This window comes from Copadichromis virginalis, linkage group LG19 (assembly GCF_057382275.1).
Source record: "Copadichromis virginalis isolate Kocher_CV1m ecotype Utaka linkage group LG19, C_Virginalis_male_GT1.1, whole genome shotgun sequence".
NCBI classification, from domain to species: Eukaryota; Metazoa; Chordata; class Actinopteri; order Cichliformes; family Cichlidae; genus Copadichromis; species Copadichromis virginalis.
The window spans coordinates 25,056,339-25,081,327 of NC_140636.1; the positions used below are offsets into that span (position 1 = coordinate 25,056,339).

At 40.9% G+C, this 24,989-nt stretch overlaps 1 protein-coding gene across 8 annotated transcripts in view; it reads left to right on the plus strand.

Moving 5' to 3' along the window:
- LOC146686203 (traf2 and NCK-interacting protein kinase-like) overlaps window positions 1-24,989 on the plus strand; it is a 55,154-nt gene that overhangs the window by 24,145 nt on the left and 6,020 nt on the right. For 3 of the 8 annotated variants that reach the window (XR_014916963.1, XM_085442587.1, XM_085442588.1), the window contains exons 3-31: window positions 2,435-2,491; window positions 3,472-3,597; window positions 4,920-5,030; window positions 5,967-6,057; window positions 6,407-6,537; window positions 6,623-6,677; window positions 7,151-7,229; window positions 7,361-7,536; window positions 9,160-9,226; window positions 9,324-9,522; window positions 11,129-11,245; window positions 12,414-12,500; window positions 13,500-13,712; window positions 14,052-14,594; window positions 17,463-17,627; window positions 17,777-18,043; window positions 18,382-18,488; window positions 18,648-18,763; window positions 19,328-19,425; window positions 20,459-20,527; window positions 21,495-21,592; window positions 21,733-21,835; window positions 21,978-22,127; window positions 22,232-22,328; window positions 22,481-22,651; window positions 22,759-22,902; window positions 23,167-23,301; window positions 23,938-24,038; window positions 24,267-24,416. Coding sequence is in view for 7 of the 8 variants with exons in the window: in XM_085442587.1 (XP_085298713.1) it covers window positions 2,435-2,491; window positions 3,472-3,597; window positions 4,920-5,030; window positions 5,967-6,057; window positions 6,407-6,537; window positions 6,623-6,677; window positions 7,151-7,229; window positions 7,361-7,536; window positions 9,160-9,226; window positions 9,324-9,522; window positions 11,129-11,245; window positions 12,414-12,500; window positions 13,500-13,712; window positions 14,052-14,594; window positions 17,463-17,627; window positions 17,777-18,043; window positions 18,382-18,488; window positions 18,648-18,763; window positions 19,328-19,425; window positions 20,459-20,527; window positions 21,495-21,592; window positions 21,733-21,835; window positions 21,978-22,127; window positions 22,232-22,328; window positions 22,481-22,651; window positions 22,759-22,902; window positions 23,167-23,301; window positions 23,938-24,038; window positions 24,267-24,416 (4,023 nt within the window). In the remaining variant the exon portion in view is untranslated. The remainder of the gene's footprint in view (window positions 1-2,434; window positions 2,492-3,471; window positions 3,598-4,919; window positions 5,031-5,966; window positions 6,058-6,406; window positions 6,538-6,622; window positions 6,678-7,150; window positions 7,230-7,360; window positions 7,537-9,159; window positions 9,227-9,323; window positions 9,523-11,128; window positions 11,246-12,413; window positions 12,501-13,499; window positions 13,713-14,051; window positions 14,595-17,462; window positions 17,628-17,776; window positions 18,044-18,381; window positions 18,489-18,647; window positions 18,764-19,327; window positions 19,426-20,458; window positions 20,528-21,494; window positions 21,593-21,732; window positions 21,836-21,977; window positions 22,128-22,231; window positions 22,329-22,480; window positions 22,652-22,758; window positions 22,903-23,166; window positions 23,302-23,937; window positions 24,039-24,266; window positions 24,417-24,989) is intronic. The other 5 variants (XM_085442590.1, XM_085442593.1, XM_085442591.1 and 2 more) reach the window with 3 other exon arrangements.

Consider the following 24,989-nt stretch of genomic DNA (forward strand, 5'->3'; position numbering starts at 1 on the left):
AATGGTTTTATTACTTTACCTTTGTCTTTCCTTATTCTTTAGATAATGTTATTCACACATCGTCATGTTACCTAATTTGGTAATATTATTATAGCCCAGCCCCAGCCTATTTCTGAATTGGCAAATAAATGAACGGGAGAGGACAAAGACAGAGCAGGAGATGAAGATGAACAGGCCGTGCTAATTCTTTTCTGTTGCTCCTTTCACACTAGGTCATTTAATAAGGCTGGATGGCATTACTGCTGCAGGAAAAAGGAGAAGTGGAGGGAGGGAGGCTGTCAAGGTGGCTCGGAGTAATGAATCTTTATCCAGCTCTGATGATATCCATGTCCACTATGTATTTGACACGTTCTCTCTCTTGCCCTCTCAGCCACTTCGTAACTCCCTCAATCATTCTCTCTCCCGCACTCACCATGTCTTTGTGTGCACATGTGTGGGTGTTTGCAAGAGTTTTTCTGTCAGTGTGAGTAGTAGAAAAAAGGGAGCTCTTATTATGCTTTCTGTGTGTGTCGAAGTGCACGTGTGTGAGCGTGTGAGAGAGGGTTTCTGGTTTGTAAGTGGCTGTAATTCCTTTGTTGGTCTTCAACAAAGCCAGTCCTTGTGCTTGTGGAATTGGGGCAGTCTGATCCTAATGAGAAATCCCTGGTCAATCTTTCCAGCTCTTTTACTCTCACAGAATCTGAACTGCATATTTATGTATGAGTGTGTGTGTGTGTGTGTGTGTGTGTGTGTGTGTGTGTGTGTGTGTGTGTGTGAGAAAGCGAGAAAAAGAGGCCGATCACAGTGTTCAACCATCCAGTGGTGCTTAGTTTGCATTGTGTGGTGCTGAATTGTGACACAATGAATTATCATATTCAAATCCCAACTTTCTTTTCAGCAATAAATCAGCAAGTTTAAAAGAGTTTTTTCCAGTCCCAGAATAGTTGTGTAATAAAAAATTCAACTCCTGGAATTAATATTCCCTCGTTCAGGGACCTCAGCTGATAGCATATAATAATGTTAACAATATTGGCTGTCATCTTGTGGGATCCCATAAAATGTACCAGCGTTTTGTTGCCACATATAGCTCTTAATATCACTTTCTCAAATGGAAACATACTGCGGTGCCCTTTGAAGTGGTGACAGAAATGATCTGTGAATGATTATATATTATATTATATAACACTGATATCATACTTTCATCCTTAGATCAGTCTTTAGCAGAAGTTTATTTGGAATCCACCTAAACATCAGTTGACCTATTGAGTAACACAACTTTATTTATACGCCTTTTGTTGACCATCAACATTATTTCACTGTTGAATAACATCCAAATCTCATTCAAACAGTGAAAGCTCTCAAGATTTTAATCAGGTAAAGTGAGTTTTGGCGAGCCAGTGGATGCAACTGATCTGCTAAAACAACACGAAAATACAATGTGAGGCAGTGAGAGTGACTAATGACCAATAACAGGGTGCAGAGACTGTAAAATCACTCCTGCAAATGAACTGCAAAGCAATGCAAGCACCAACTTTAAGCTATAATTTGGCACTACTCTTACCAAAGCATTGCTAGCCTGTGTATTTGCTACAGCTTGTTATCAGAATGACCCTTCGATTAAAGCCCTCAGGAGGTGCTTTAGAGCCAGGCCCTGAATGCCATCTGGTTTATAACAATTCTACCAGCAGAACAGTCCTGCCCTTGTTTTGTGTGTGTGTGTGTATGTGTGTGTGTGTGTGTGTGTTTGGGCTAGCGCTGCTAGGCATTTGGGCAGACAATAACATTCTAATCAGCTGAGTTAAGATAGGTGAAAGTAATAGCCATCAGTGGTTTTAGCATCTTTAGCCCTGTTAGCTTCATTAGTTAATCACAGCCACAGATGCTCTGTTGCAAACAAACCACTTGGGCCTTTCATTTGCCCCTCAGCTTCCAATCTCCTGTTTTCATGCCTCGTAGCTCCCCCAGGCTTCTGCCTAGCCTTGATATTTGGCAACATTCAAGGTCTGCTGATTGGCAGTCTTTATTTCTCTCAGAAACAGATTTGTGTTGTTGACCATTATTTGCAATTCCCTTGGCTAGAGTGACAGCAAGGATGATTTCTGATATGTCTTTCCATTTCTGTCGCTTCAACTTCCCAGACTCCACTGTTAAAAGATAATAAATATGCTAGACCTGCAAATTATAACGAGCAAATTTCTTCCTATTATATGGAATTGTTTGTCACAGATTTCATCAAGATAACGCGCGGATTGTATCTTTACAGAAATTACAGATTTTCCTTTTAAACAATGCTATTTCTTGTTTAATCTAAATGTTTTAAGTTCAGTGTGATGACTGAAAGCAAAGGAGGAAGCAAATGTGCTAATGTGCTGCGTTCTTGGAAAAAGTTGCATTAAATGAACATTCACATTTCTGCCTTTTTTCTTGTACTTACTTCCTTTGCTTCTTCCACCAGGGCTGCCATGTTAAGACGGGGCAGTTGGCAGCAATCAAGGTCATGGATGTCACAGGGGTAAGACACACATACATGCACTTTGGCATTTGCTCACACACCCACACGTACCCACACACAGAATATCATCTCAAGTGATTATACCAGTGTTGGGCATGTCATCTAATTATGAGCGATGAGTCAGTGCTAGTGTGTGTGTGTGTACGTGCACGTGTGTTTGTCTGATGTGGCAGAGAGGAAATGAGGACAGGCCTATTGCCATGGTAATATTAGCTGGAAGTATTAGGACAGCAGTGTGGTCTCAGGCGTGTCTGTAAAGCAGGAGGGAATCTCAGCTATATTTAGAGAGCCTCCCTGTCAGCACTTAGCTGCCAGCAAAACAATAAAGCACTGCAGGAATTAAGCAACAATGGAAGTGATAAATGAATGAATCAGTCAATAAAATCCTGAATGAATGATTAAGGGAAAAGGGTGCAAGGTATATGAAGGATGAACAAAAGAGTAAAAAGGGGAAAAGAACAGATGTTAAAAATAAAGCATGAAGACATGACTAAAACTATATGAATGGCTGCATATGTGTAAATCTGTGGCAATAAATGAATGACCGTGTTAATTACTAATGACAATTAAATGGAAGCAAAAACCAAATTGATAACTTAATGATCTGCTGTTGTAGAAAAAAATCCGCTTGGTGAAACAAATGTCTTTGTTTTTTCACCAGTGAGCACTAAAAGGAATTAATCAAGGCACAATTTTCTGACGTTGTAAATAAGCAAGTCAATAAGTGACACATTCTTATAAACAACTGGCTTTGTGGCAGTAGCTCCCTGAAATGAAAGTAATTAAAAGTTAATGCTGTTATCGTGGATAATTTAGGGCCCAGCTGTGTGCTTTGCAACAACACTTTTCAGACTTTTAATGGATTCAAAATGAAAATCCATCAGCAGCTTCACTCTCTGTCCATATCACATTGAGCTATTTGATGGGTCGCAAATGGAGACTGTGGTCTAATTGCTTTTAATTTTTCTGTGTGGTAAAAGGATGAGGAAGAGGAGATTAAGGCAGAAATTAACATGCTGAAGAAGTACAGTCACCATCGGAACATCGCTACCTACTACGGAGCTTTCATCAAGAAAAATCCCCCTGGCATAGATGACCAGCTATGGGTACGGCATTATTTGAGTGTGTTTTGTTTTTTCTGTGTGTTTGGATGGTCATTCATGTGTGCATCACAGGAGGAGAGGATGACAGGTCTGGAAAAAGTCGCGGTCCATTTCTTGCTTTTCTGCTATATGAATGCATGCACTCATGCGTGCAGTGAACGTGGGTTTGTGTGAATTGGAAATGCATATATGGTATATATACTTAATGTATCAGTGAAAGCTATAAGCTATAAGTAGCTAAATCAATGTGAGGCTGGCTGGCTGCTGCTGCAATAAATCATCTGTTAACGCCATCTAAGGGAGCTCTCTCATCTCTAATCCCTCAGCATTCATCACACAACAGTTGGAGCAGACACACACAAACATATGTAGATACACAAAGCAGCCAAATGTATTGCCTTCATAATTCTCCCTGACTCAACATCGGCCCGTTTTTCCTCGAGTATGTTAGTGATCATAACAGTATCTTAGTGGGCTTTCACATGTGTCATCCTCATGCATTCCTGAGTGTGTTCCTTTGTGTGTCTGAATACATGGGGACAGCCATGAAGAGAGGAGTTCTGTTGTCTGTTCAGTCCAGCATGATGATGATGACGATGAGGCTTGAAGCGCAGCCAGAACTGACCAACTGAACTTTTGCCTGCTACTCTCCACAGATGTAGAGAGGAGAGGAGAGAATAGACACATTGTGTTTGGGTCAAGAGATGGACTTGATTCATTCCTGTGATCTCATGACCCCATCGAGTCAGTTTATGCCTGTAGTTTCTGCAGTCTGTGTGGGGTGTGTGTTTGTAAGGAGTGACAGAGACAGAAAGTCTGCAACACTGTTGGCTGTTTGTGTCAGTGTGTGTGAGCTACACGTGTACTGCTCTATTACTAGAGCTGGTAAAGTGGGACATGGCTCTTTGATTGTATGCACATGTGTTAGTACTGGACTATAAATGTTATATGAACACATCAAAGAGAGTGTCGCCAAGGTTTTCTTACTTTCCAGCCAAAAATGTGATTCCTTAATCTCCACATGCACAGAATTACTTGGCTTTGCTACAGTTTCCTCCCAACAGGCTTGGAACTATTGATGCACATTTATTAATGACCTGACTGTATAATATTGGCTCTCTCGTACTTTGATAATAAGGAAAAAAGAAAAGTGTTATTGGTCAGTTAAGCAGAATACAGAAGAAAAGATTACATTCATAAGTAAACAATTGGTATTGGAGGTTGCTTTATGAGAGTTACTGGGTTAGAAAAGATAAAGACAAGGTCGCTTGCTTCCAGTCAGTAATTGACCTTGTATCTGCATATGTGTGCATGTGTGCATGTAGCTGGTCATGGAGTTCTGTGGAGCTGGCTCAGTGACAGACTTGATCAAGAACACCAAGGGCAACTCTCTGAAAGAGGAATGGACTGCTTACATCTGCAGAGAGATTCTCAGGGTAAGTAACCTTGTTGGCAGCTTTCTCTTTCAGAGAAATGAAATATTTTTTTTCTGGATTCTCTGATTTTGTTTGTTTTCTTTGTTCTCAAAGACTGATGCAAGAGCAAGTGAGCCTGCCGACAGTCATTGAAAACCGCATCAATCTGTCACTATAGTGGAAAATCAGAGAGTAATTTCAAAAGGGCTGATTCTTGAAAGGGCATAATCCAAACTGAAAAAACCCCACATTGTCTTAAACTCATAAAGTACGCACGGGGATAGTTATATGCGACAATTCTTGGTTCAAAACCTTTATACTTCTTTTAAATGACTGTGTGTTAAATTATCGATGCCCAGCCTGTTATTTGAGAGCAATCAGACGCTGATTGGTTTCTATGATGTCTCTGTTATGAACTGTTCTTCTTGGGAAATTGTACCCATTCTACCACATCTTGTCTCTGCTATCTGTTATGGTACGTTTTAGCTGCCGAGGGCTGATGTCTCCAACAGAAAACAGCAGTATCACTGCATCTTGTCAGTTAAGCACAGTGCTGCTCTGAACAATGATTTCTTTTTATTCACTTTTTTTCTTTCTTTTTTTTCCCAACCCTCATTTCTCGCCTCATGTTGTGTTTTCTGTTTTCGCTCTTTCTGCTGCCTCTGCCCCGTCACATTTTTTTCTATTTCTTCTTCTTTCATCCCTCAGTGCTTTTAACATTTTTTCCCCGCAGTTTCTACCAATTTCTCCATCTTACAGCTTGATTTCAAATCAATGCAACAATGCAACTTTTTAAAAGTACAGATCACGTTTAGTTCCACAGCTCTAACCCAAGAGCTGATAGTCTTGCTCAAGGACACTTCCTTTTGGAAATGAGTGTTTTATGTAATAATTGTCACGATTTGGCTCATTGTTACAGAGCTTTCCTTCACTTTGTGTCTCTGTCAATGTCTGCAGGGTCTGACTCATCTCCATCAGCACAAGGTCATCCACAGAGACATCAAGGGACAGAACGTCCTGCTGACTGAGAATGCAGAGGTCAAGCTAGGTCAGTCTGTCATCTAACTCCACTTCACAAAACTGCTTCAGGATTGGGAGGGCAGTATGGAGTATAAAGTTTCAGATGGTTCAGATGTGTGTGTGTGTGTGTGTGTCTTTGTCTTTCCTGCTTCTTTTATGCTGGATGCCAAATTACAAAACCGTTTGTAGCTCTGCCACTGTCCATGATGCAAACTGCTGAAGACATGACTTGCTCTCTCTCTTATTAAAACCAAGATGGGATCTGTATGTGTGCATTTGTAAACTGGGCTATCTATTGTAGGGTATCTTCTCTCTCATGGAATTCAGTAAAGCTCACTGGTTTTGTCTGTGTGTGTATTTGTGTCATGACTTTCTAGTGGACTTTGGGGTTTCAGCCCAGTTGGACAGAACAGTAGGAAGGAGAAACACATTTATTGGGACACCATATTGGATGGCGCCAGAGGTTATTGCCTGTGACGAGAACCCTGAGGCCACATATGACTTCAAGGTGATTTTTCAATCACCTTTCCTCTAAAGATTCGTAAACCCACTAAGGATTTCGATGACTTGTGCTATTTGTGTTTCTTTTGCAGAGTGATTTATGGTCACTGGGAATCACCGCAATAGAGATGGCTGAGGGAGCACCACGTACGTACCCAAAGAATAACCTATGTCTCTGTTACACATCATTTCTTAGTGCTTCCACAGTAGATCACTGTAATCAGGAGTCAGATCATTATTCAGTCCAGGATACTCCAACCCATTTTAAGTCATAATTTTAACGAAGGCAAAGGAGTGGATATAAAATCATGTGTCACATTGTTGGGCCGCTGCCCAGAGTTTGGTCTGTTATGCGTTATTTTCCTCTTTGAGGTATTTGAACACAGTTGTCATCATTAAGGTGACAGGCCTTGTATCCACCCTTCAGTTAATTTTGGTTCAGTAAAAAATAACTTATTTTCAAGCTACAGTTTATAACTGATCACAATCTGCAGAAAGGACCTAATTTTGTTTTGATATAGTTGAGCGATTATTAGCATGCTGGCTCTGACTATATGCCATGATAATGTTTAATACAAATACCTAAAAGCATTCGCATCTCTCTTATTTTGAACCTTTAGCACTCTGTGACATGCATCCAATGAGAGCCCTCTTCCTCATTCCACGCAACCCTGCCCCCAGACTCAAGTCAAAGAAGTGGTGAGTGTGTATCACATAATTGCAGTTCGTGTTTGCAGATACTTCAGAGCAGCAGTGCCAGTAGCAGAGAAACAGCGAAAGGTTGTTTTTTTTTTTCATTTTTGCTGAGACGTGTGTGTACGTGTGTTCAGGTCAAAGAAGTTCCAGTCATTCATAGAGAGCTGTCTAGTAAAGAGCCACAGCCAGAGACCCAGCACAGAGCAGCTCCTCAAACACCCATTCATCAAGGACCTGCCCAATGAGAGGCAAATTCGCATCCAGCTGAAGGATCACATCGACCGCACCAAGAAGAAGAGAGGAGAGAGGGGTGAGCGACAAACTGTGTTGTAGATGTGTGCATGTTTGGATTCTGCATGCAGACAACAAAGTGAAAGTTATGCTTACACTAATTGGAGTGACATACTAGGATATTAAAATGTTTTCTCTGAATTATGCCCCACTGTGACTCATCCCTCCAAGCTGTAGTTTCTATTCATTTGGACACACCTGTGCTTTCTAGTATTTTCAAAGTGTAATTCTTGGCACATGCTCCAAATATATTTTGGCACAAGTAGTTAAGATCAATAAAGATTTGGTTATCTTGCTTTATTTTTAATTGAGCGTAGCATTACTTCAGGCGTAACTAAACGTCAGACTTAACCTGCCATCTTGGTTCCTTAGCTGATGACAACATGTCAGTGCCAGCACACATACGCTGATAGGTTAGCTGATACATCCTATCATCCTATTGGCAAATCTTTTAAATAACACACTATTTAACTTGTTTTAGCCTGGATACAGTCATGTTTGCCACTACAAGCTGCTTTTCAGCCTGGCCTCCCTCTGATTCTACATTTTAATAAATGCAGTGAACCACATGTTGGTTGAAACTGACAGCCCTGCTTAAGCGAGTCTCACTACTGGTTTCCATATATGTGGGAAGGGTGGGGTGGCTTCAAGTTATTAGTATCAAAAATAAACTACTAGAGATGGAAATAGCAATCTTTCTTTGACCAAAGTTGTTGTAAGTGAAATGTGAAGCAGCAGTATAGTGCGTTCACATGGACTTATTACATGTCTATTATGCCTAGTAAGTAAAAAGAAATCAGGCTCATTTGACTGCAGCACAATGAACACCGCCACTAATATAGACCAGTAACAGCAAGATTTAAGCATATTAAATCTTTCCAGCTGAAAAACAGCAAGCACACAGATTTAGTGTATGACTGAGATACTTTCTCAGAGATACGCAGTCACATTATGAATAATGTTTCACTTTAAGGATGAGCTGTTAAACACTTTCAGACAAATGCACAAATTCTCACTTATGCCGTTGATTTCATGGTTTTCAACAAGGCAGAAAATAAAAGTGACAGACTTCCATTAAACTCCATTATGACACAAACACACACTGGCGAGTGTCGGAGTGATAGACTGGCACTCGCATAAAGTACTGCACCAGAAAGAACGACATTAACCGCTTCAGGAAACAACACACTGCAGAGCGGACGTCGGGATGATGTATCGAAATATCTTGCCATTGTAGAGGCTGTGACTTCTCCAGCTGTCACTGTGTCACATTCAGAGGACCAGTCCATGTGCATGCGTCTGAGGAAGAGCTGGGCCTTTTATATGACTGCTGTTTTTTAAGGCCCTTTTTGACTGAAGGAGCTCTGAGCTAATGTTCTCCACCCCACCGCACACAGTAAAATGACAATTTATACTCTTATTCAGTGGCTAAGAGAATGTGCCTTGAAGTGACGATGATCTGGGAATGGCAAAAACGTGAGCAATTTGTTATGAACAGAGGTAGTTAAAGTGAAAAATTCAGAACGTGAAGTGCCTTTGCTCTGTGCTGCTTATTACCTTACTAAGGTTTTATTGTTTTTACTCTTTGCTGCTTCTTTTTTATTCATTCTTACTTGCCTCACTCTATCTCCCTGCCTACCAGATGAAACAGAATATGAGTATAGTGGCAGTGAAGAGGAGGATGAAGACAGAGACAGTTGTGACCCGAGGTCAGTGTTTTTACAAATGCGCAGATATGAACATTAACATGTTCTGCCCAACTTCACCCAACATAGACTTGGTCTTTTTCACTGTCCACCTTTCCAGCTCCATCATCAACATCCCCGGGGAGTCAACCCTGAGGCGAGACTTCCTGCGCCTACAGCTCGCCAATAAGGAGCGTTCAGAGGCCCAACGGCGGCAACAGCTGGAGCAACAGCAGAATGAGGAGCACAAGCGCTTACTGTTGGCTGAGAGACAGAAACGCATCGAAGAGCAAAAGGAGCAGAGGAGGCGACTGGAAGAAGTAAGAGAGAATGAAGTGAAGGCAAAGCTTTGAAAGTATACTGTAGCTTTTCAAACAACAAAAGCTACAAAGATACACATGCATAAAAATTTTAAACTACAAAATATAGTAGGTCATAAACCAACAAAAAAAGAAGGAGAAGAAGAAAAAAAACGATCCAAAATTCATTGGAAAGTCTAAGGAATGTCAGCTTTTAATTGTTCTTGTTTTGCAGCATCTGTTAATCAGACACTGTTAGTCAGTGTCCAGTTTAATTACAAACAGAATGCAAAAACTTGTTTGGATATTTGCATATAAATGGTAATAATCAATGCTTATCAATACCCATCACCATCACTGAAGTTTTCCAAAACAGGATTTCAAAGGGACTGAAAATGATTGAAGGCCAGTCTCTTCGTAATATTTAATGGCTTCTGTTTCAATGGATGCTTCTCTTGTTTCATGGCTCCTCCACTAGCTGGATGAAAGAACAATGATGTGTTAAGTCCAAGCCTAGCTGTCTGACAGCTATACTTACAAATTGTGAACAATTATCAACTTTTGTGGGAGTTACCCATCTGGGAACGACCTCTATCAACAGTGCTTTTGCTATGACATCTTTGTTTCATGTTGCGAAGGCCTCCACCCAGATATAACGTCTCAGCCATAATAAGACAATATTTCTTACCAACACTGGGAGCGAGCTTTATGAAATCAGTCGTGACAGGTTTAAATAGTGTGGCTCTGGGTGTGCCACTTGGAGCGGTTTTATGAATGTATTGCTGGGGCATGCGTGCAAATATTGAAATTTTGAAGATATGCTACAAACTGAATGAGTACACAAAAATGGCAAAAATGCTATTCATTAAATCAAACGTGAATATAGAACTACTTGGAAGTGGTGCAAATAGAGTAGTTGGTTTAATTACAACCTTTGGGCCCCACCTCAGCTGAATTACATTTATCTACAGAAAATATGTAAGCATGTTACCATCAATAACCTAGTTTACTTATTAGCAATACATCTGACAAATTCAGGTATTTTTTTCTAAATTAACAGTCACCACAAATTAACATCACTACTATGTAAATAATGTTTCTAATTGAACCATTTTCAATAATGTTTGTGTCCTCTGTCAAATAGTTTATTATCTATAGGAAAGAATATTTGGTTCCACATATTTAAATTTGCAAAACACAATTTTGGTAGAGAAAGAATGACATTTATACACACACTTACACAGACACAGTCAGAGCTTGTTCCCCAATGTCCCTTTCTTAGTTCCAGAGAGCAGGCTTACAGAAGGAAATCCTTAGCCCATAATCTGTGTGCTCTCTGTGGGTTTCTCCAAGGATTTGCCTTCCAATGCACCTCTAAGCACCATGACTAGACTTAACTTACATGAACCCACCACTTCAATGGTGTCTGTGTCTTTGTACGCGTGACCAAATACACACATTAGTTAGAATTTGAGCCCGCATACGTTTGTATACTCATTTCCTGTGTTATTATCCTAGAAGTTGTAACACGTACCCAAAAAAAGTGTGCCAAACAAACATGATTTCCTGATTTGTGTTCACTGTGATGATCCTTAATCTTTGTGCGTTCCTGCTTTCCTGACAACAGCAACAGCAGCGTGAGCGTGAGCTGAGGAAACAGCAAGAGAGGGAACAGAGAAGACGTTATGAGGAAATGGAGCAGCTCCGTAGAGAAGAGGAGAGGAGGCATGCAGAAAGAGAACAGGTCCATACTTGTACTGCAAAACATGTATTTGTCGTGCGACAATGTAATGCAACAGATATGTGAACCACGATGTTGGGAGTTAGCCTAGAATTCCTCAAACTAATTACACATTGGTATAATACAGTTACATAATAGGAAAGGACATTTCTTTCTTTATTTGTACATTTGTAATGCTGTTTTAAATTAATCTTTATTTTTAATCTGGCTTCATCACTTGCTAATATAAAATTATATAATTATATATAGAAGCTCAATGTTTGAGTCATGAATCAAAATTAAAAGTGCAGAACTAAAAGCACTGTTACATTACACAGAGGTTGCTTAAAGCCTTGGTGGAAACTCATCCCCGGAGTTTCTTTCTCTAAATCCACAGCTTGTCCCTCAGTGTTTTGTTTTTCTTCAGTATTTGTTATGTCAAAATTAATATTTATTTTTTTCTAGCTTCATCAGCTGCATGCCATTGTTTTGATAAAAAACCTCAAAAAGTAAAAGTATAGAACATAAAAGCACTAAAAGTTGTTACATTGGATAGTGGTGCCAAAAACCTTGGTGGAAACTCTAAATCCACGGCTTGTTTGTGTGGCAAAAATATAAATATTGCATAACAAAATTGTAGAGCCCCTCCCATGAGATATTACTTTGCACCTTTTTTTTAGAATGCAAAGAAAGCTGTTGCGGCATTTTCAGCATAGAAATTTTTGCAGCGTTATAGGGATGGACAATTTTAGAGTTTTTTATAGATGCATGCAGTTTGATTGTTCTGTATCTTTCCTCTTACTTGTCTCTTTCTCTCTTTTAACATCTTTTTCTCTTGTCCTCTCTGTGAACCTGAACTGCAGTTCAGCCTTGTATTTTTTGTCTATCCTACTCAATGTTTATCGCTCTGCTGCTCTCCCGCCACGCTTCTCAAGTCTTTTGAAAAGATAACTTCAATCTCTTTTTTTTCTCATTTTCCCTTTGTAACACATTAAAATTGTTTGAGGATATAATATCTTTTATTATTATCTTTTCTCCTCATTGAAAAGAACCACAGGAGATTATATTCTCTATTCTATTCTGTTCCCCCCTTTCTGTCTTTAGCTTTCTTCTCTGCCTGTATATAAATGTTCAGATCTCCAGATTTTTCTCTCAATCTATTTCTATCTCCTTGTGCCGTCGTGCTGCTCAGGAGTATATCCGTAGACAGCTGGAAGAGGAACAGAGGCAGTTAGAGATTCTCCAGCAGCAGCTACTGCAGGAACAGGCATTACTGCTGGTAACCACAGCCCTCCCACGTGCTACAACTGCTCCCGAACTGTGCTGTGTGATCCCTGTCCCCACTGCATGCACCTGAATGGAATATATATTCTTTGGCCTATTAGCTACGGATTTGAGCAAAAACATTTTCCTCTGAAATTGATTCGGATCACTGAACGCATGTGCAGTATCATTTAGTTGGCTGGATCTCAAAGGATTTTACAGAAAAAAAGACTTCTGTTTTGACTGCCCTGTTATGTCATGCAAAGAAAATGTAGGACACTGTTGTTTTCCTCAGTGCCCTGCTCTTTTTTTAAGAGTATTTCCTTTTAGTATTTGTATACTGCATCACTCATGCACTTTAGAGCTAAAAATTGAAGACTGACAAGTTTGAAAGGAAACCTTTTGAGATCCAAAGGCCACAAAAATGACCCTAGTGCCAAAATCCAGTGCTGTGCTATGTCATTATTCTTGTGCCCATCGCTCCAATACTTACATTCCTCTTCCCTGTTTTTCCTGCAGATTTTGTTTGGTTTTTTGCCAGAGCTATATGTAGAAAGTCTGTTTGTGTTCCATATTGGGTTAATCCAATGGTCAGTTTGTATGTTTGTCAGGTCTGTTATGTGAATGCATGACTCAAATCTGACACTATGTGGAAGACTGTGTCACACAAAAAGTATTTTCAAATACAATCAAAAGGGAAATATTGTGTATGGACTTTCCTCCCATTTATTCAAGCCATTCTGAACCCTTAAATTCTGCACATGTAGGGAGGGATAATGATCATTAGAATACGCATCCACTGTTTTTCTACCTGACTTTATAAATGCACTGAAAGTTCCGTAATACCTATTGACCTAAATTTTGTGTCGATATCTACTGGTACCTCATCTGCCTCAGCCGTTTTCCCTTGTGCTAATTTGTCTTTGTGTCTTTGCTCCCATATAAAATAGTTTCCTCTTTTTTGTTTCTCATCTCTTTCCTTCTTGCCATTCACCCTCTACCTTTCTTTCTTCAGGAGTACAAGCGCAAGCAGATTGAGGAGCAGCGGCAGGCAGAGCGGCTACAGAGGCAGCTCCAGCAGGAGAGAGCCTACCTGGTGTCTTTACAGCAGCAGCAGCAACAACAGCAGCAGCAGCAGCAGCAGGAGGGAAGACAAGCAGAGAAGAAACCGCTTTACCACTATAAGGATGTCGTTAATCCTAACGACAAGCCTGCCTGGGCTAAAGAGGTAATATACATGGCATGCAAAGCTATGCATGGTCTTTTGAACTTGCTTGTCTTCCATGAAGAAAGGTTCTGAGCACCAGGTCTGTGTACTAAATGTTTTTATGCTGATGTCAATAATGTATTTAAAGTGAACCTCAACCAGTTGCCTTCTTGCATTGTGGTTATCTTATTTAGCAGGTTGTACTAGAAGCAGGAACTTTGTGAGGAGAGTAGTGGAGAAACTTTGCTTTTTGAATCGAAACACCCTTTTAAAATGAATTCTGTTTCTTTAATAATTACGCTGTGAAGTGTGCTTTGTGTGTGTCTGTGTTGCTTAATGTCCTCTGACTGTGACCCCTAGGTCCCGAAGCAGCAGCAGCATGCTCATGGTAACCCACCTCGTTCCCGCCTTCGACATCATCAGTCATTCAACCAGCCTCAAACTTCTAGCTCTCACGGCCAATCTAGACCTCAGGCGCCTAAGCGTACTCTGTCTCATTCTCCCCAGCTTCTCTCCAGCCAGCTTCCCCATATATGTATTTCAGTAGACCCTGGTGAACCCCTAGATCCAGAGTTGAAGCTGGAGATAAGCCAGCAGGTCAAAGAACTTAGAGCTCAGAAACACAATCGAAGGGGGCGTAGCCCAGGGTATGTCCTAGAGCACAGTAAGTCTGTTGACCAAGGGCTCAATAAAGGTCCTGTCAAGAGCCCCAAACAAGGCTTGTGTTATCTACCAGAGCCTAGCAGTCAAAATGGGAAGCATAGAGATAGATGTCTATCTGTCACAAGTCAGCCAACCATTAAGGAGCTAATGTCTCAAGAGTCACAGCTTAAGGCTCGACCTCATCCGATATCTCCAGGACAGACCCAGAATCCCACGCCTTCCAAACCCGTGTCCTTAATGGTTAGTGCCCATCGACGTGGCAGGTCACACTCACCCTGCAATAGAATAGATGTAGACATAGAGCTTTATAATCCGGGAGGATGGCACAAATCGTTGAGGCAAAGCGTGAGCCATGACAGCCTTACAATGCACTTGGACTCAAAGGCAGTTGACCAAACTGACCTACTCTCTCAGTCCTTCCCTGCAAATGCTCTCTGTTCTGCCCTATCTAAACACAGGAACTCCTACTCACCTGCTCCCAGCAGTAGCAATCTTCTCCAAGTCCCTGATAACAATCACTTACTTTCCCCTCTTTCCGATAGGGGCATGACCTCTGAGACATGGAGGGAACATGCAATTAGAGGTAGTTCCTCTATGTGTGATCTTAGTGCTTCTGCCCCTGCAGGGTTACTAAAAAGAAGCATGAATAATATTATTTCAATGAGTTCAAACTCTCCATCCCCTTGGTTGTGCCTTTCTCCTCGCAGCTCTTCTCAAATTTTCCGCACACAGTCCTCCACATCCTTAGTGTCGCCGTCCACATCCCCAGTATCGCCATCCAGCAGTTTCTTCTCTCCTCCATTCTCCCCTGAGAGCCCTGGGTTCAACACAGAATCTCCTTATTACCCCACCTTAGTCTTGCCTAACCAAACGTCATTTCCTAACAGTTCACCTCACTGCTCCCCACAAGGCTCTCCCTTTGGATCCCAATCCCAGATCGCCAGGTCTGTTGGAGCAACAGAGTGCTAGACTCTGCTCCAGCACATGTATATAAGACCACACACACACACACGCACACACACGCACGCGCACTTGTACTTCTATATTTGTGATTACATAAATGCTCCACTCTACTCATTTTAACTACTGGAGCATATCAAGTTTTTGTATTACTTCTATGGCTCAGATATGACCTTGATAAATTTCTAAAACACTGCTTGACATAACAGTCAAAAGTACCAAATTTCCCACAAAGACAGAGGTACAATTGGATACATGCAGAATGTTCATACTCAAGCATACAGACAGTAAAAGGTACATTTCCACTTTTGTCCCTATAAAGCTTATATATATATTCTTCTTACTGTTAGTAACACATTTAATTATTCATTTTATATAGCTCGTATTATTTATGGGCTTAAGATCAAGGGGAGAGGTGCCTGTGTTCAGTTATAGTTTAATACCACTTTGTAGATACAGTAGCCTAGTTAGCTAGACCACTCATTCCCCCCTGCCTGCCCCCTCAATGCCCCTGCCACCCAGTTTCCCAGAGGGCACCGTGATGAGCCTACTTCTAGATATCTTGGATTTGATGGCATCAGGGAAAACCCACCCATCTCATCTTCCAGTTAGGTCAGTCAACCAGTAAATCATATCCTAGCCTGGTGATGGGTGCTGGCCAAGTGGTGGTGGGATCCTTTTAATAAACCCGAGATGCCTTTCTGGCGACCTATTCTTCTTCCTCATCTCATACAGTATTTTTTTCTGTATGTAGATGCAACATTGCCAACAGCTAACCTCCAATATTCTCTTCTCTCTGTAATAGAAAGAGTTTTTGGGTGGTAAACTTATGACAAACACAAAAAAATGAAATATGCACTACCCAAAAGGTTTTTCTTCATCTTTTTCTAATCTCTCTTTTCTTGTTGTTTAGTCAATATACTAACCTTGATTACACTCCACAGATCAAACTTCGATCTCAGCAGTACTTCGCCTAAACCACTGAATGTTTTTCTTTCAGTTATTTGCAGACTGTTTGTCTAAATCTGATTCCATCATCCGTAGTTGCATTTCATTCAAGGAACTAACAAAAGCTGTTTGATGCTGTAGATGTCAAAGTTGCAACGTTGTAGTTGACCTTGTAGCAGGCACCTAACAGATTTGAGGAATGGCTCGGTATCGCATAGTTGTTTTGAACCAGGTCATAATCTGAAATAATCCTGCTAGATTATGTGAGCTCCTGTGGATTTAGAGAAAGCTTTTAAAGAGAAAGGCACTCTTGTTTACCTTGGGGCTGTTGAAACTAGAACCCGCTGAGCCATCACTCAACCCTGAAACTACAGATGGGTAGAGTGTTTAGAGTGGAAAAGTGTGATTTTGGCAGCTGGGCGTATCCCTTGGAACATTCTCCTATTGCACAGCAGATAATCTGATAATCAGATTACACTGGCAAGAGGAGCTTCCTGCCCCTTTCACACACAGATGTATTTACTTTGACACACGTGAGCACAGTTCAGTGGAAACGGACTGGAATTACACAAACACTTCAACATTGCGTTGTGCTTACGTGGTTCTTTTATTCTGTTTTGAATGTGGCATCTGATAAAGCAGATTAGAAGCTATACTTAAACTTTCACTACAGCCATCAGACACTCTTACTCCTCAACATGGAGAAACGACACCACAAACAACTTAATTGAGACATAAATTAGTCAGACGCCCAATCTGTTTGTGAATAAAAAACCTATTCTTTGTGCAAAACAAAATCTTTGTGTTATTGTTGGCCTGCTGGTTTACCCTGATAAGGGCTTCTGTGGAAGTCTGGCATGGCTCACCTGTGTTATTATTGCATAGAAGAGACGGTTAAGACTGGTTTTAACTCGAAAAACAAGACTTCACTTAGTCACGCAGAGTCCTATCATGTCATTAAAACAATGTGCAATATAAAGAGAGGCTCTCGTAAATTTCTTATGTAATATCCATCAATCCATCAGTCGCACACTTCTACATTGCGGTTGTTGTCACCGCAGAGAAGAGTGATGTTTAAGATTGTCTAGTGGCTTGTAGAGGTGCATGGGTGTGTGGGTGGTGCCCATTGTGGATCATACATGGTGACTGGCTGTGTTGTGTGCTTCACTGTGAGTAACAGTCGTATGTGACCTGCCTCAGGTGGAGGAGCGATCTAAGCTGAACAGGCAGAGCTCTCCAGCACTGCAGCACAAAGTGTCCAACCGCATCTCCGACCCCTCCCTCCCACCCCGCTCCGAGTCCTTCAGCAGTGGGGGCATGCAGCCTGCCCGCACCCCACCCATCCACCGTTCCAACGAACCACAGGTGTGTGTGTGTGCGCGCGCGCAAAAAGAGGCACTTTCACCTTTCGTGCCTTCTCTCACATATTGTTGTCCACCTCACCCTTAACCATCCTTTGTCCATTTCACTCACACTGTTAAACTCTGACTTCATCAATGTGTTTATCCCCACAGATGGCTCACCTGGTTCCTGTGAAAACCCACACTAGCTCCATGTCTGGCTCTCAGTCTCTGCAGGACCAGAAAGACTCAGCTCTCAGTGAGAGTGTGAGTGTGGGCTCCCCCAGGCCTGAGATGCCTCGTCAGAACTCAGACCCCACTTCTGACACCCCGGGACCTCCACAGCGCAATGCTGGCAGGGAGGAACGGGACCGTGACAGGGATCGAGATCGGGATCGGGACAGAACCGCTTGGCTGAGAGAGGAGGACATCCCACCCAAGGTTGAGATTCATAATCAGAAATGAAGGCTAAGAATATTTGGTATCTTTTATTAACCTGTGTTTATGCTTTTTATTTATTGTTTCAGCATTTTTTGAACTCTGTGTTTAAATATTGCATAGTGTAGTATACTTGCAATTTTATTAATAATCCTGTTTTAAATGAATGTTGGCCTCTCCAGCTGCTTGACAAAATTCATGCTATACTGTACATCATGGTGTTTTACCATTTCCCTCTTTGCCATGGATCGGTAGTGTACTTTACAAAGACGAGGATACATGTTTTGAACATTTTTCCAGGAGAAAAAGCAAAGTTTTATCTTGTTTCTGTGTTTGTCCAGGTACCCCAACGGACCACTTCCATCTCCCCAGCCTTGGTCAGGAAAAACTCTCCTAATGGAGGAGTAGGTCTGGGTCCTCGGACAGGTTCTCAGCTTATAAGGGCAAGGTAAAGGGCAAAGTAGCAAACTGATTTTGAATTACTTTCTGTAACATTTCCCATGTGTTATTCCTTAGTGTGTTTAAACAGAAATAAAAACTTGTATTTATTTGTACTTTTGTATGAGGATACTGCGTATTTAAAAGGTCTGCTTTCATCCTTTTTCAGCAACCCTGACCTGCGGCGCTCTGAACTCTCTTTGGACGCTATGCTGCAAAGAACCTCTTCCAACTCATCATCTTCCTCGTCCCCTTCATCTCAGGGGGGTTCAGCTGAGAGGAGAGGTATAAAACCTCACGCTCTTAAACACATAATACAGGCTCATAAGACACATACAAAACCTAATCTGGCAAACATCAACATCAAGTGAATGCTTGTAAGTAAACCAGAAAAAAACCAATGTGTAGGCAGAGGATCACACATACTGTGTATGCGTACCTCCACATACATTGACATGGATTTCGAGTCTATCAGCAGGACATTGCAGTTCTGCACCGATCAACCTGTCTGATGTGCCCTGTTACTCTGGGCCTCTGGAGAGGTTGAAGAGAGGAAATGAGAGAGGGAGATAGAGAGAAGCGCAGAGCGAGGTGTCAAACAACAGGCCAGAGGGATATCTAAGATATGCATGGATTTCCCTCTGACAAACACATAGAAAGGTTGAAGTACCTTGATATTAGTTGGATTTATTTTTCAACTCTGTTGACAGAAAACAGTCTTAAAGATGGAATAAATACAGATGGAGAAAAATAAAAAAAATTCTAATGAACGAGTTTCGCAGTGAATTAATATCTAGATTTGAGTTAAACTGCTAATTTTCTTTTAATCGCCATTTTTTGTTTTGGTAGGTCAAAGCAAGCAGGAGGGATCCCCTCTAGGAGCCAATCAAGAAGCAAAGCTCAAGCAGGAGGAGGGACGTGAGTCAACAAGACCCAGCAGACCTGCCGTGAGTCAAACAACACAGACACACAAAGAACCTCTTTCTGTCACAGGCATCTCCTCTCTGGGAATCTTTTACAGGCCTCCTCCTCTCTTTTTCTACTATTCACTTGATCTTTCTTTCTCTTCCCATCTCTTTCTTCTTCTATTCTTCAGAGCTATAAGAAAGCCATAGATGAGGTTAGTGAATATTGCGCCCCCCCTCCCGTTTCCTTTATTCTGGTTTTCCTTTGATCTTCAGAGGCCCTTTTCTTCCCCTGGCATGATGGAGTTAGTGGGTTTCACAAGAAGATGATGTTTCCTTTTTACGCTGACATATCAGGGTGTAATGGCAATAGCAGTGCATGTGTGCTTCTACACACATACCTGAGAGAGTGTATATTTGGATGCGTGCCTGTGTGGGTTTGCATGTGTTGGGTGGGGGCGTGTGTGAATATGTGTGTACTGCAAAGCACCTGAACAGTCTTTGAATTTCTTTTCCTGTTTCTCCATTATCACGGTTACTGGTCAGGAGGAGCTGGTAAGCGCACCGTGTGTAATAATCCTCCCCCTGTCTGCATGATTTGGTCTGATCCATCTGCTTGGGTGATGGGGAGGCGAGGGAGGGGAGGAACCATGGGCCAGTTGGCATGGGGGCGATTGGTAGAGTGGAGTAATTCTGCACTCCAGTAGTTTATAAAGCTTGATTATATGTCTTTCTCTGTTCTTATGACTTGTGTTCTCAAGGGTCGTACTTGCTTGTGAGTGAATGAAAGTGCTGATTTTGATCAATCCTCATGTTGAAAGTTAGAATTTAACTGTTAAGATTTTTTTAAAGTGTACTGCCAGATCAGCACTCTTGTTCCACGGCTCTTGTGTACAGGCTCGGATTGCTATGTGACAACAATTAAGTTGGCCTTTAGTCTTGATGGTCATTATTTGTCTGAATCTTTGACCCTCTCCGTTTCCTTTGCCCGTTGTGTGTGATTTGGTCTCTCAGTCTTGAGGTTCTGAGACTGAATGAAATCACCTTTTCTCTCCTCTTTTGCCTTTGTTCACAGGACTTAAGTGCATTAGCTAAGGAACTCAGAGAACTAAGGGTAGAGGAGGGAAGCAGACCTCCAGTGAAGGTAAAATGACAACTGTAAATTCTCTAAATTCAAACATAAATAAAAAGTTGAGGATGGAAAATAGACAAAGCTAAAAGCCTGTTTATGTTGTGACGTTAATCAGGTAGAATGGTAGTGACAAATCTTCATGTAGAGATAACGGGCAAAACAAAGTTCTCGTTCGTTATTAAACAGTGCAAATTTAAATTAGACTCTGTCATGTTAGATATCTCTGACCACTGCTACAATACAATTTTAAATTGTAATTAGCCGATGGGATTCAGTCTAAAAGAAACATTGCTTTAAATATATTTTTGCTTATTTATAGTAATCTCAGGTTAATCGTAAAGCTACAAGTTGTTTGAATTGCTTAACATTTTTTTTAGGTTCCACCTAACTTAAAAGTGACTGTTATTTTGTGTTAAAAATGTTTTTATATATATTAAAAAGAACAGAATATGTGTATCTATGAGATCTAACAATTGTGTTTGCAGTGCAATTTCTTCTTCACAAAAATCCTTAATTTGTTTCTATTAAAAAAGGGGAAAAAAGATCTTGCTAGGCAAAACAACTTATAATAATAACTGACCTATAATGACTTTCTTCAGCCTTCACTGACACTGCTGACTGCACCACTCTGCCCCACTTCTCTTTACACGGCTGAGCAGAAACCATACCCCACTACCACACTTGCATCCATATCTGCTATTTTGCAGTCTATTTCATTTTTGCTGTTGTTGCCAAAATTGATGATGCATTTGTGCAATAGTGCCACCAACTGCACATTAGCAGAACAGCATGAAAGATCTGTGTTCTCTTTCCCACATTCTTCACTGATCGCACAATATAAACCAAACCGTATATATCTGGTGCAGTCTAAATGACTTCTAGAGGGAATCAGATACAACCGTAAATCTTCTCTCATCAGTGTTTCTTCTCAGTGGTTCGAAAGTAAATTTTTCTCTCTACGTCTTGTTCATTGACACAGGTGACAGACTACTCGTCTTCCAGTGAAGAATCAGAGAGCAGCGATGAAGATGGGGAGACAGATGGAACTGTTGCTGTGAGCGATATTCCCCGCATAATGTACGTTTTCGCCTTCATGTTTCCTCTCTTTTGCTTTGACATGCTAGTGTTCGTAGGTTTGGGATTAGCACACTGCCAGTAGCATAGTAGTTGGTTTAATTTTAAATGTAAATATTTAAGTCTCTGTATTTTTCTTGCAGGCCAGCAGTGCAGAGTAGTGGAGAGTCATATGGAGGGTTGACAGAAGACTCTCTGGGAGATGCCTATAACAGCTCGAAGGACAGTACTCTAGTAATGAGAGAGGTGACGAATATGCATGCACACACTCAAACATGCTTACACACTTACAAAACTGTTATTGCTGTAGAGCAATATATTCTTTTGTGCTCATCTTTCTGTTCTCCTAACTTCTCTTGATATTTATATGTCTTTATTTGTCACACAGGCAGAGGAGAGGAGGAGAGGAGGTCATAGTGAGAGCAATGGGTTTGGAAATCATGGTAACCATGGTAACCTCCCTGACCTGGTGCAACAGAGCAACTCCCCGTCAGCGACACCCACCACAGCCCTGCAGGAGCTCAGCGACATGGCTGAGGTGAGACACGGGCACAAATTGCACACTTTAACAATGATTCCTGTGTGTTTATGTCACACTAGGTAGACTGTTGTTGGACTTACTGATTGTTTTGTGTCTTACAGTTTGGTGTTGGTGGGTCCAAAGCATCATTTACTCCATTCGTTGATCCACGGGTCTATCAGACCTCCCCAAGTGATGACAATGAGAACTCAGCAGCAGGTAGTTGGATAGTGTAGAGTTTTAGTTAAATGTCAGTCAGTGAACTCCATCTTTGAAATCAGCTGTTAGTGGAAAAAGGCATTTCTTATCTGTCATCATTGTTGCCAAAATCACATATTCCCTTCTGTCTTTGTTCGTCTTTGTCTTGGCAGCCATGTTTGCCAATGAGCTGCTGAGGCAGGAGCAGGCACGACTAAATGAAGCCAGGAAGATCTCTGTGGTAAATGTCAACCCCACCAACATCAGACCCCACAGTGACACGCCAGAGATCCGCAAATACAAGAAACGCTTTAACTCCGAGATCCTTTGTGCTGCACTCTGGGGTAGGACGGTGTAGCCTTTATCTTACCCACTACAGAAAGCAAAATATTCTATTTGTGTGCTTTTGTTTGCTTTTCTCTGACTCCAACTCTTATCCGTACACGTTTAGGTGTGAATCTACTAGTGGGGACAGAAAATGGTCTCATGCTGCTCGACCGAAGTGGACAGGGAAAAGTTTATAACCTGATCACCAGAAGGCGTTTCCTACAGATGGATGTACTAGAGGGCCTCAATGTGTTGGTCACCATATCTGGTAGGTTTAATATGCATACAGTATGCACAACTCGCTCATACCTGTACCTTAAGTTACACTTTCTGTAACAGACATTAAGGTAGTAAAAGACATGTTGACAAAATCTGTTTCGTAAGTAGCTTTTTATCTCATTTTTTAAAGAAAGAGGTCATTTGTTTTTGATTCTTTCATTAATTTATTTTTTGTTTTACAAAAAATTTGATTATTATCATTTTAATACTAATTTGATCGATTTCATTTTCCTGTTTGCCCCTACCTTCACAGGGAAAAAGAATAAGTTGCGTGTCTACTATTTATCCTGGCTGAGGAACAGAATATTACATAATGACCCAGAAGTAGAGAAAAAGCAGGGTTGGATTACCGTAGGAGAACTGGAAGGCTGTGTGCATTATAAAGTTGGTAAGTGTCTGTTTGTATGAATAAAAATAAAGTTTAATTTGAAGGGCCATTGTAGTTAAAGTGGTATTATCTAACCTGTTGTGAAATTTATAAACCAAAATTAAAATGGGTAATATAATTTGCTGCTGATTTTGACGAATACCTTGGAATTTTCTCAAACCCCAACTTGTTGAAGGAGCTGATGTGCAAGAGCTTTCTTGAGAATTTTAGAAATTAGTCAGTGCTTGGAAATGAATCCATTGTATCTATGGTGAGAGTTTTAAGAAGTTATGAACTACATGAAAGAGTCAATTTGATAACAGACCAAAGCAAAGGGTGCGATCTTAGCCAGAATCTTCTCAAGAAACCTGGCAGGAATCATATCAGATGGCCAAGAAAAGGTGTGCATAGGAGATATTTGGGAGATCTGCCATGCAAATAGCTGGGACAAGGATTAAGCAATACTTAGAAGGTAAAATCTAACAACATAAGTCTCTTAAGAAATCCCAACCAGCAAATGCTGTGGGAGCACGAACCTAAATAAAGAGTTCCTTGATACTAAATAAATAAAACTGAGTGTTCATTATATACACTGGGCCAATGTAAGGCCACTTCTAATTTCTTGTTGTCTTAAATGTGTCTTTGTCATGTTTGCAGTCAAATATGAGAGGATCAAGTTCCTGGTGATTGCTCTGAAAAATTCCGTGGAAATCTATGCCTGGGCTCCAAAACCCTACCACAAGTTCATGGCCTTTAAGGTAAAGAAGTAAAAACTGAAATGACATCAGTGCTCAAAAACATACTGGACACACGCATAAGTAGAATGCATGTCTACTGCGTGCACAGCATGTGTATAAATTTATATGAAGTTTATATACTATATATGACTGCTGGCCTTGTAAATTACAGTTTCATGGATTGACTTTATGATTTTATTTCTGTTTCTTTGATCGCGCCTCCCTTGACTATGTGTCATTCTCTTTCAGTCATTTACAGACCTACAGCATCGTCCCCAGCTGGTTGACCTGACGGTAGAAGAAGGTCAGAGGTTAAAGGTCATCTATGGCTCCAGCGTGGGCTTCCATGTCATTGATGTGGACTCAGGCAACCCTTACGACATATACATTCCCTCACATGTAAGTACAAGACTACTTTCTAAATATGTCTAAACATGTTTTATCAATGGGACTCTTTCTGTAACCATCCACATCTCACTCCTAAGTTTTTTCAACCGTTACCTGCTTATTGCCGCTTGAGACAACGCTGACTCATCTGTTGTTTCATGAGGATTGACTCATGTTGGTTCTGGCAATACAATTTACTTGGATGATTGAATGTCATTTTTTGTAGTTTGCTTCACTTGGTGTATAGTACTTGGATTATCTTTGTTAAGAAATCAGGTTGTTCATGTAAACTGCTTGCTTTTATCACAGAGCATAAAGAAGGAACACCTACTTCCAAATGTGACTTTAGAATTGCTATCAAAAATCAGCTTGTTCATTTTAACCACTCCACTCTTTGAAGGTTGGGAGACAGTCACTAATTTTCCTCTTGTATGCTTGAGTGAAAAATTAAATCTGGTTCTTGCATGCAGATTAGTTTGTTCCATAGTGGATGCAAATCTCAGGTTTTAATGCAAATCCAGGTCAAAGACAGTTCAGCCCAAATCTTAACTTCTTGGCAATATTTTAGTAGACATGATGAACCAC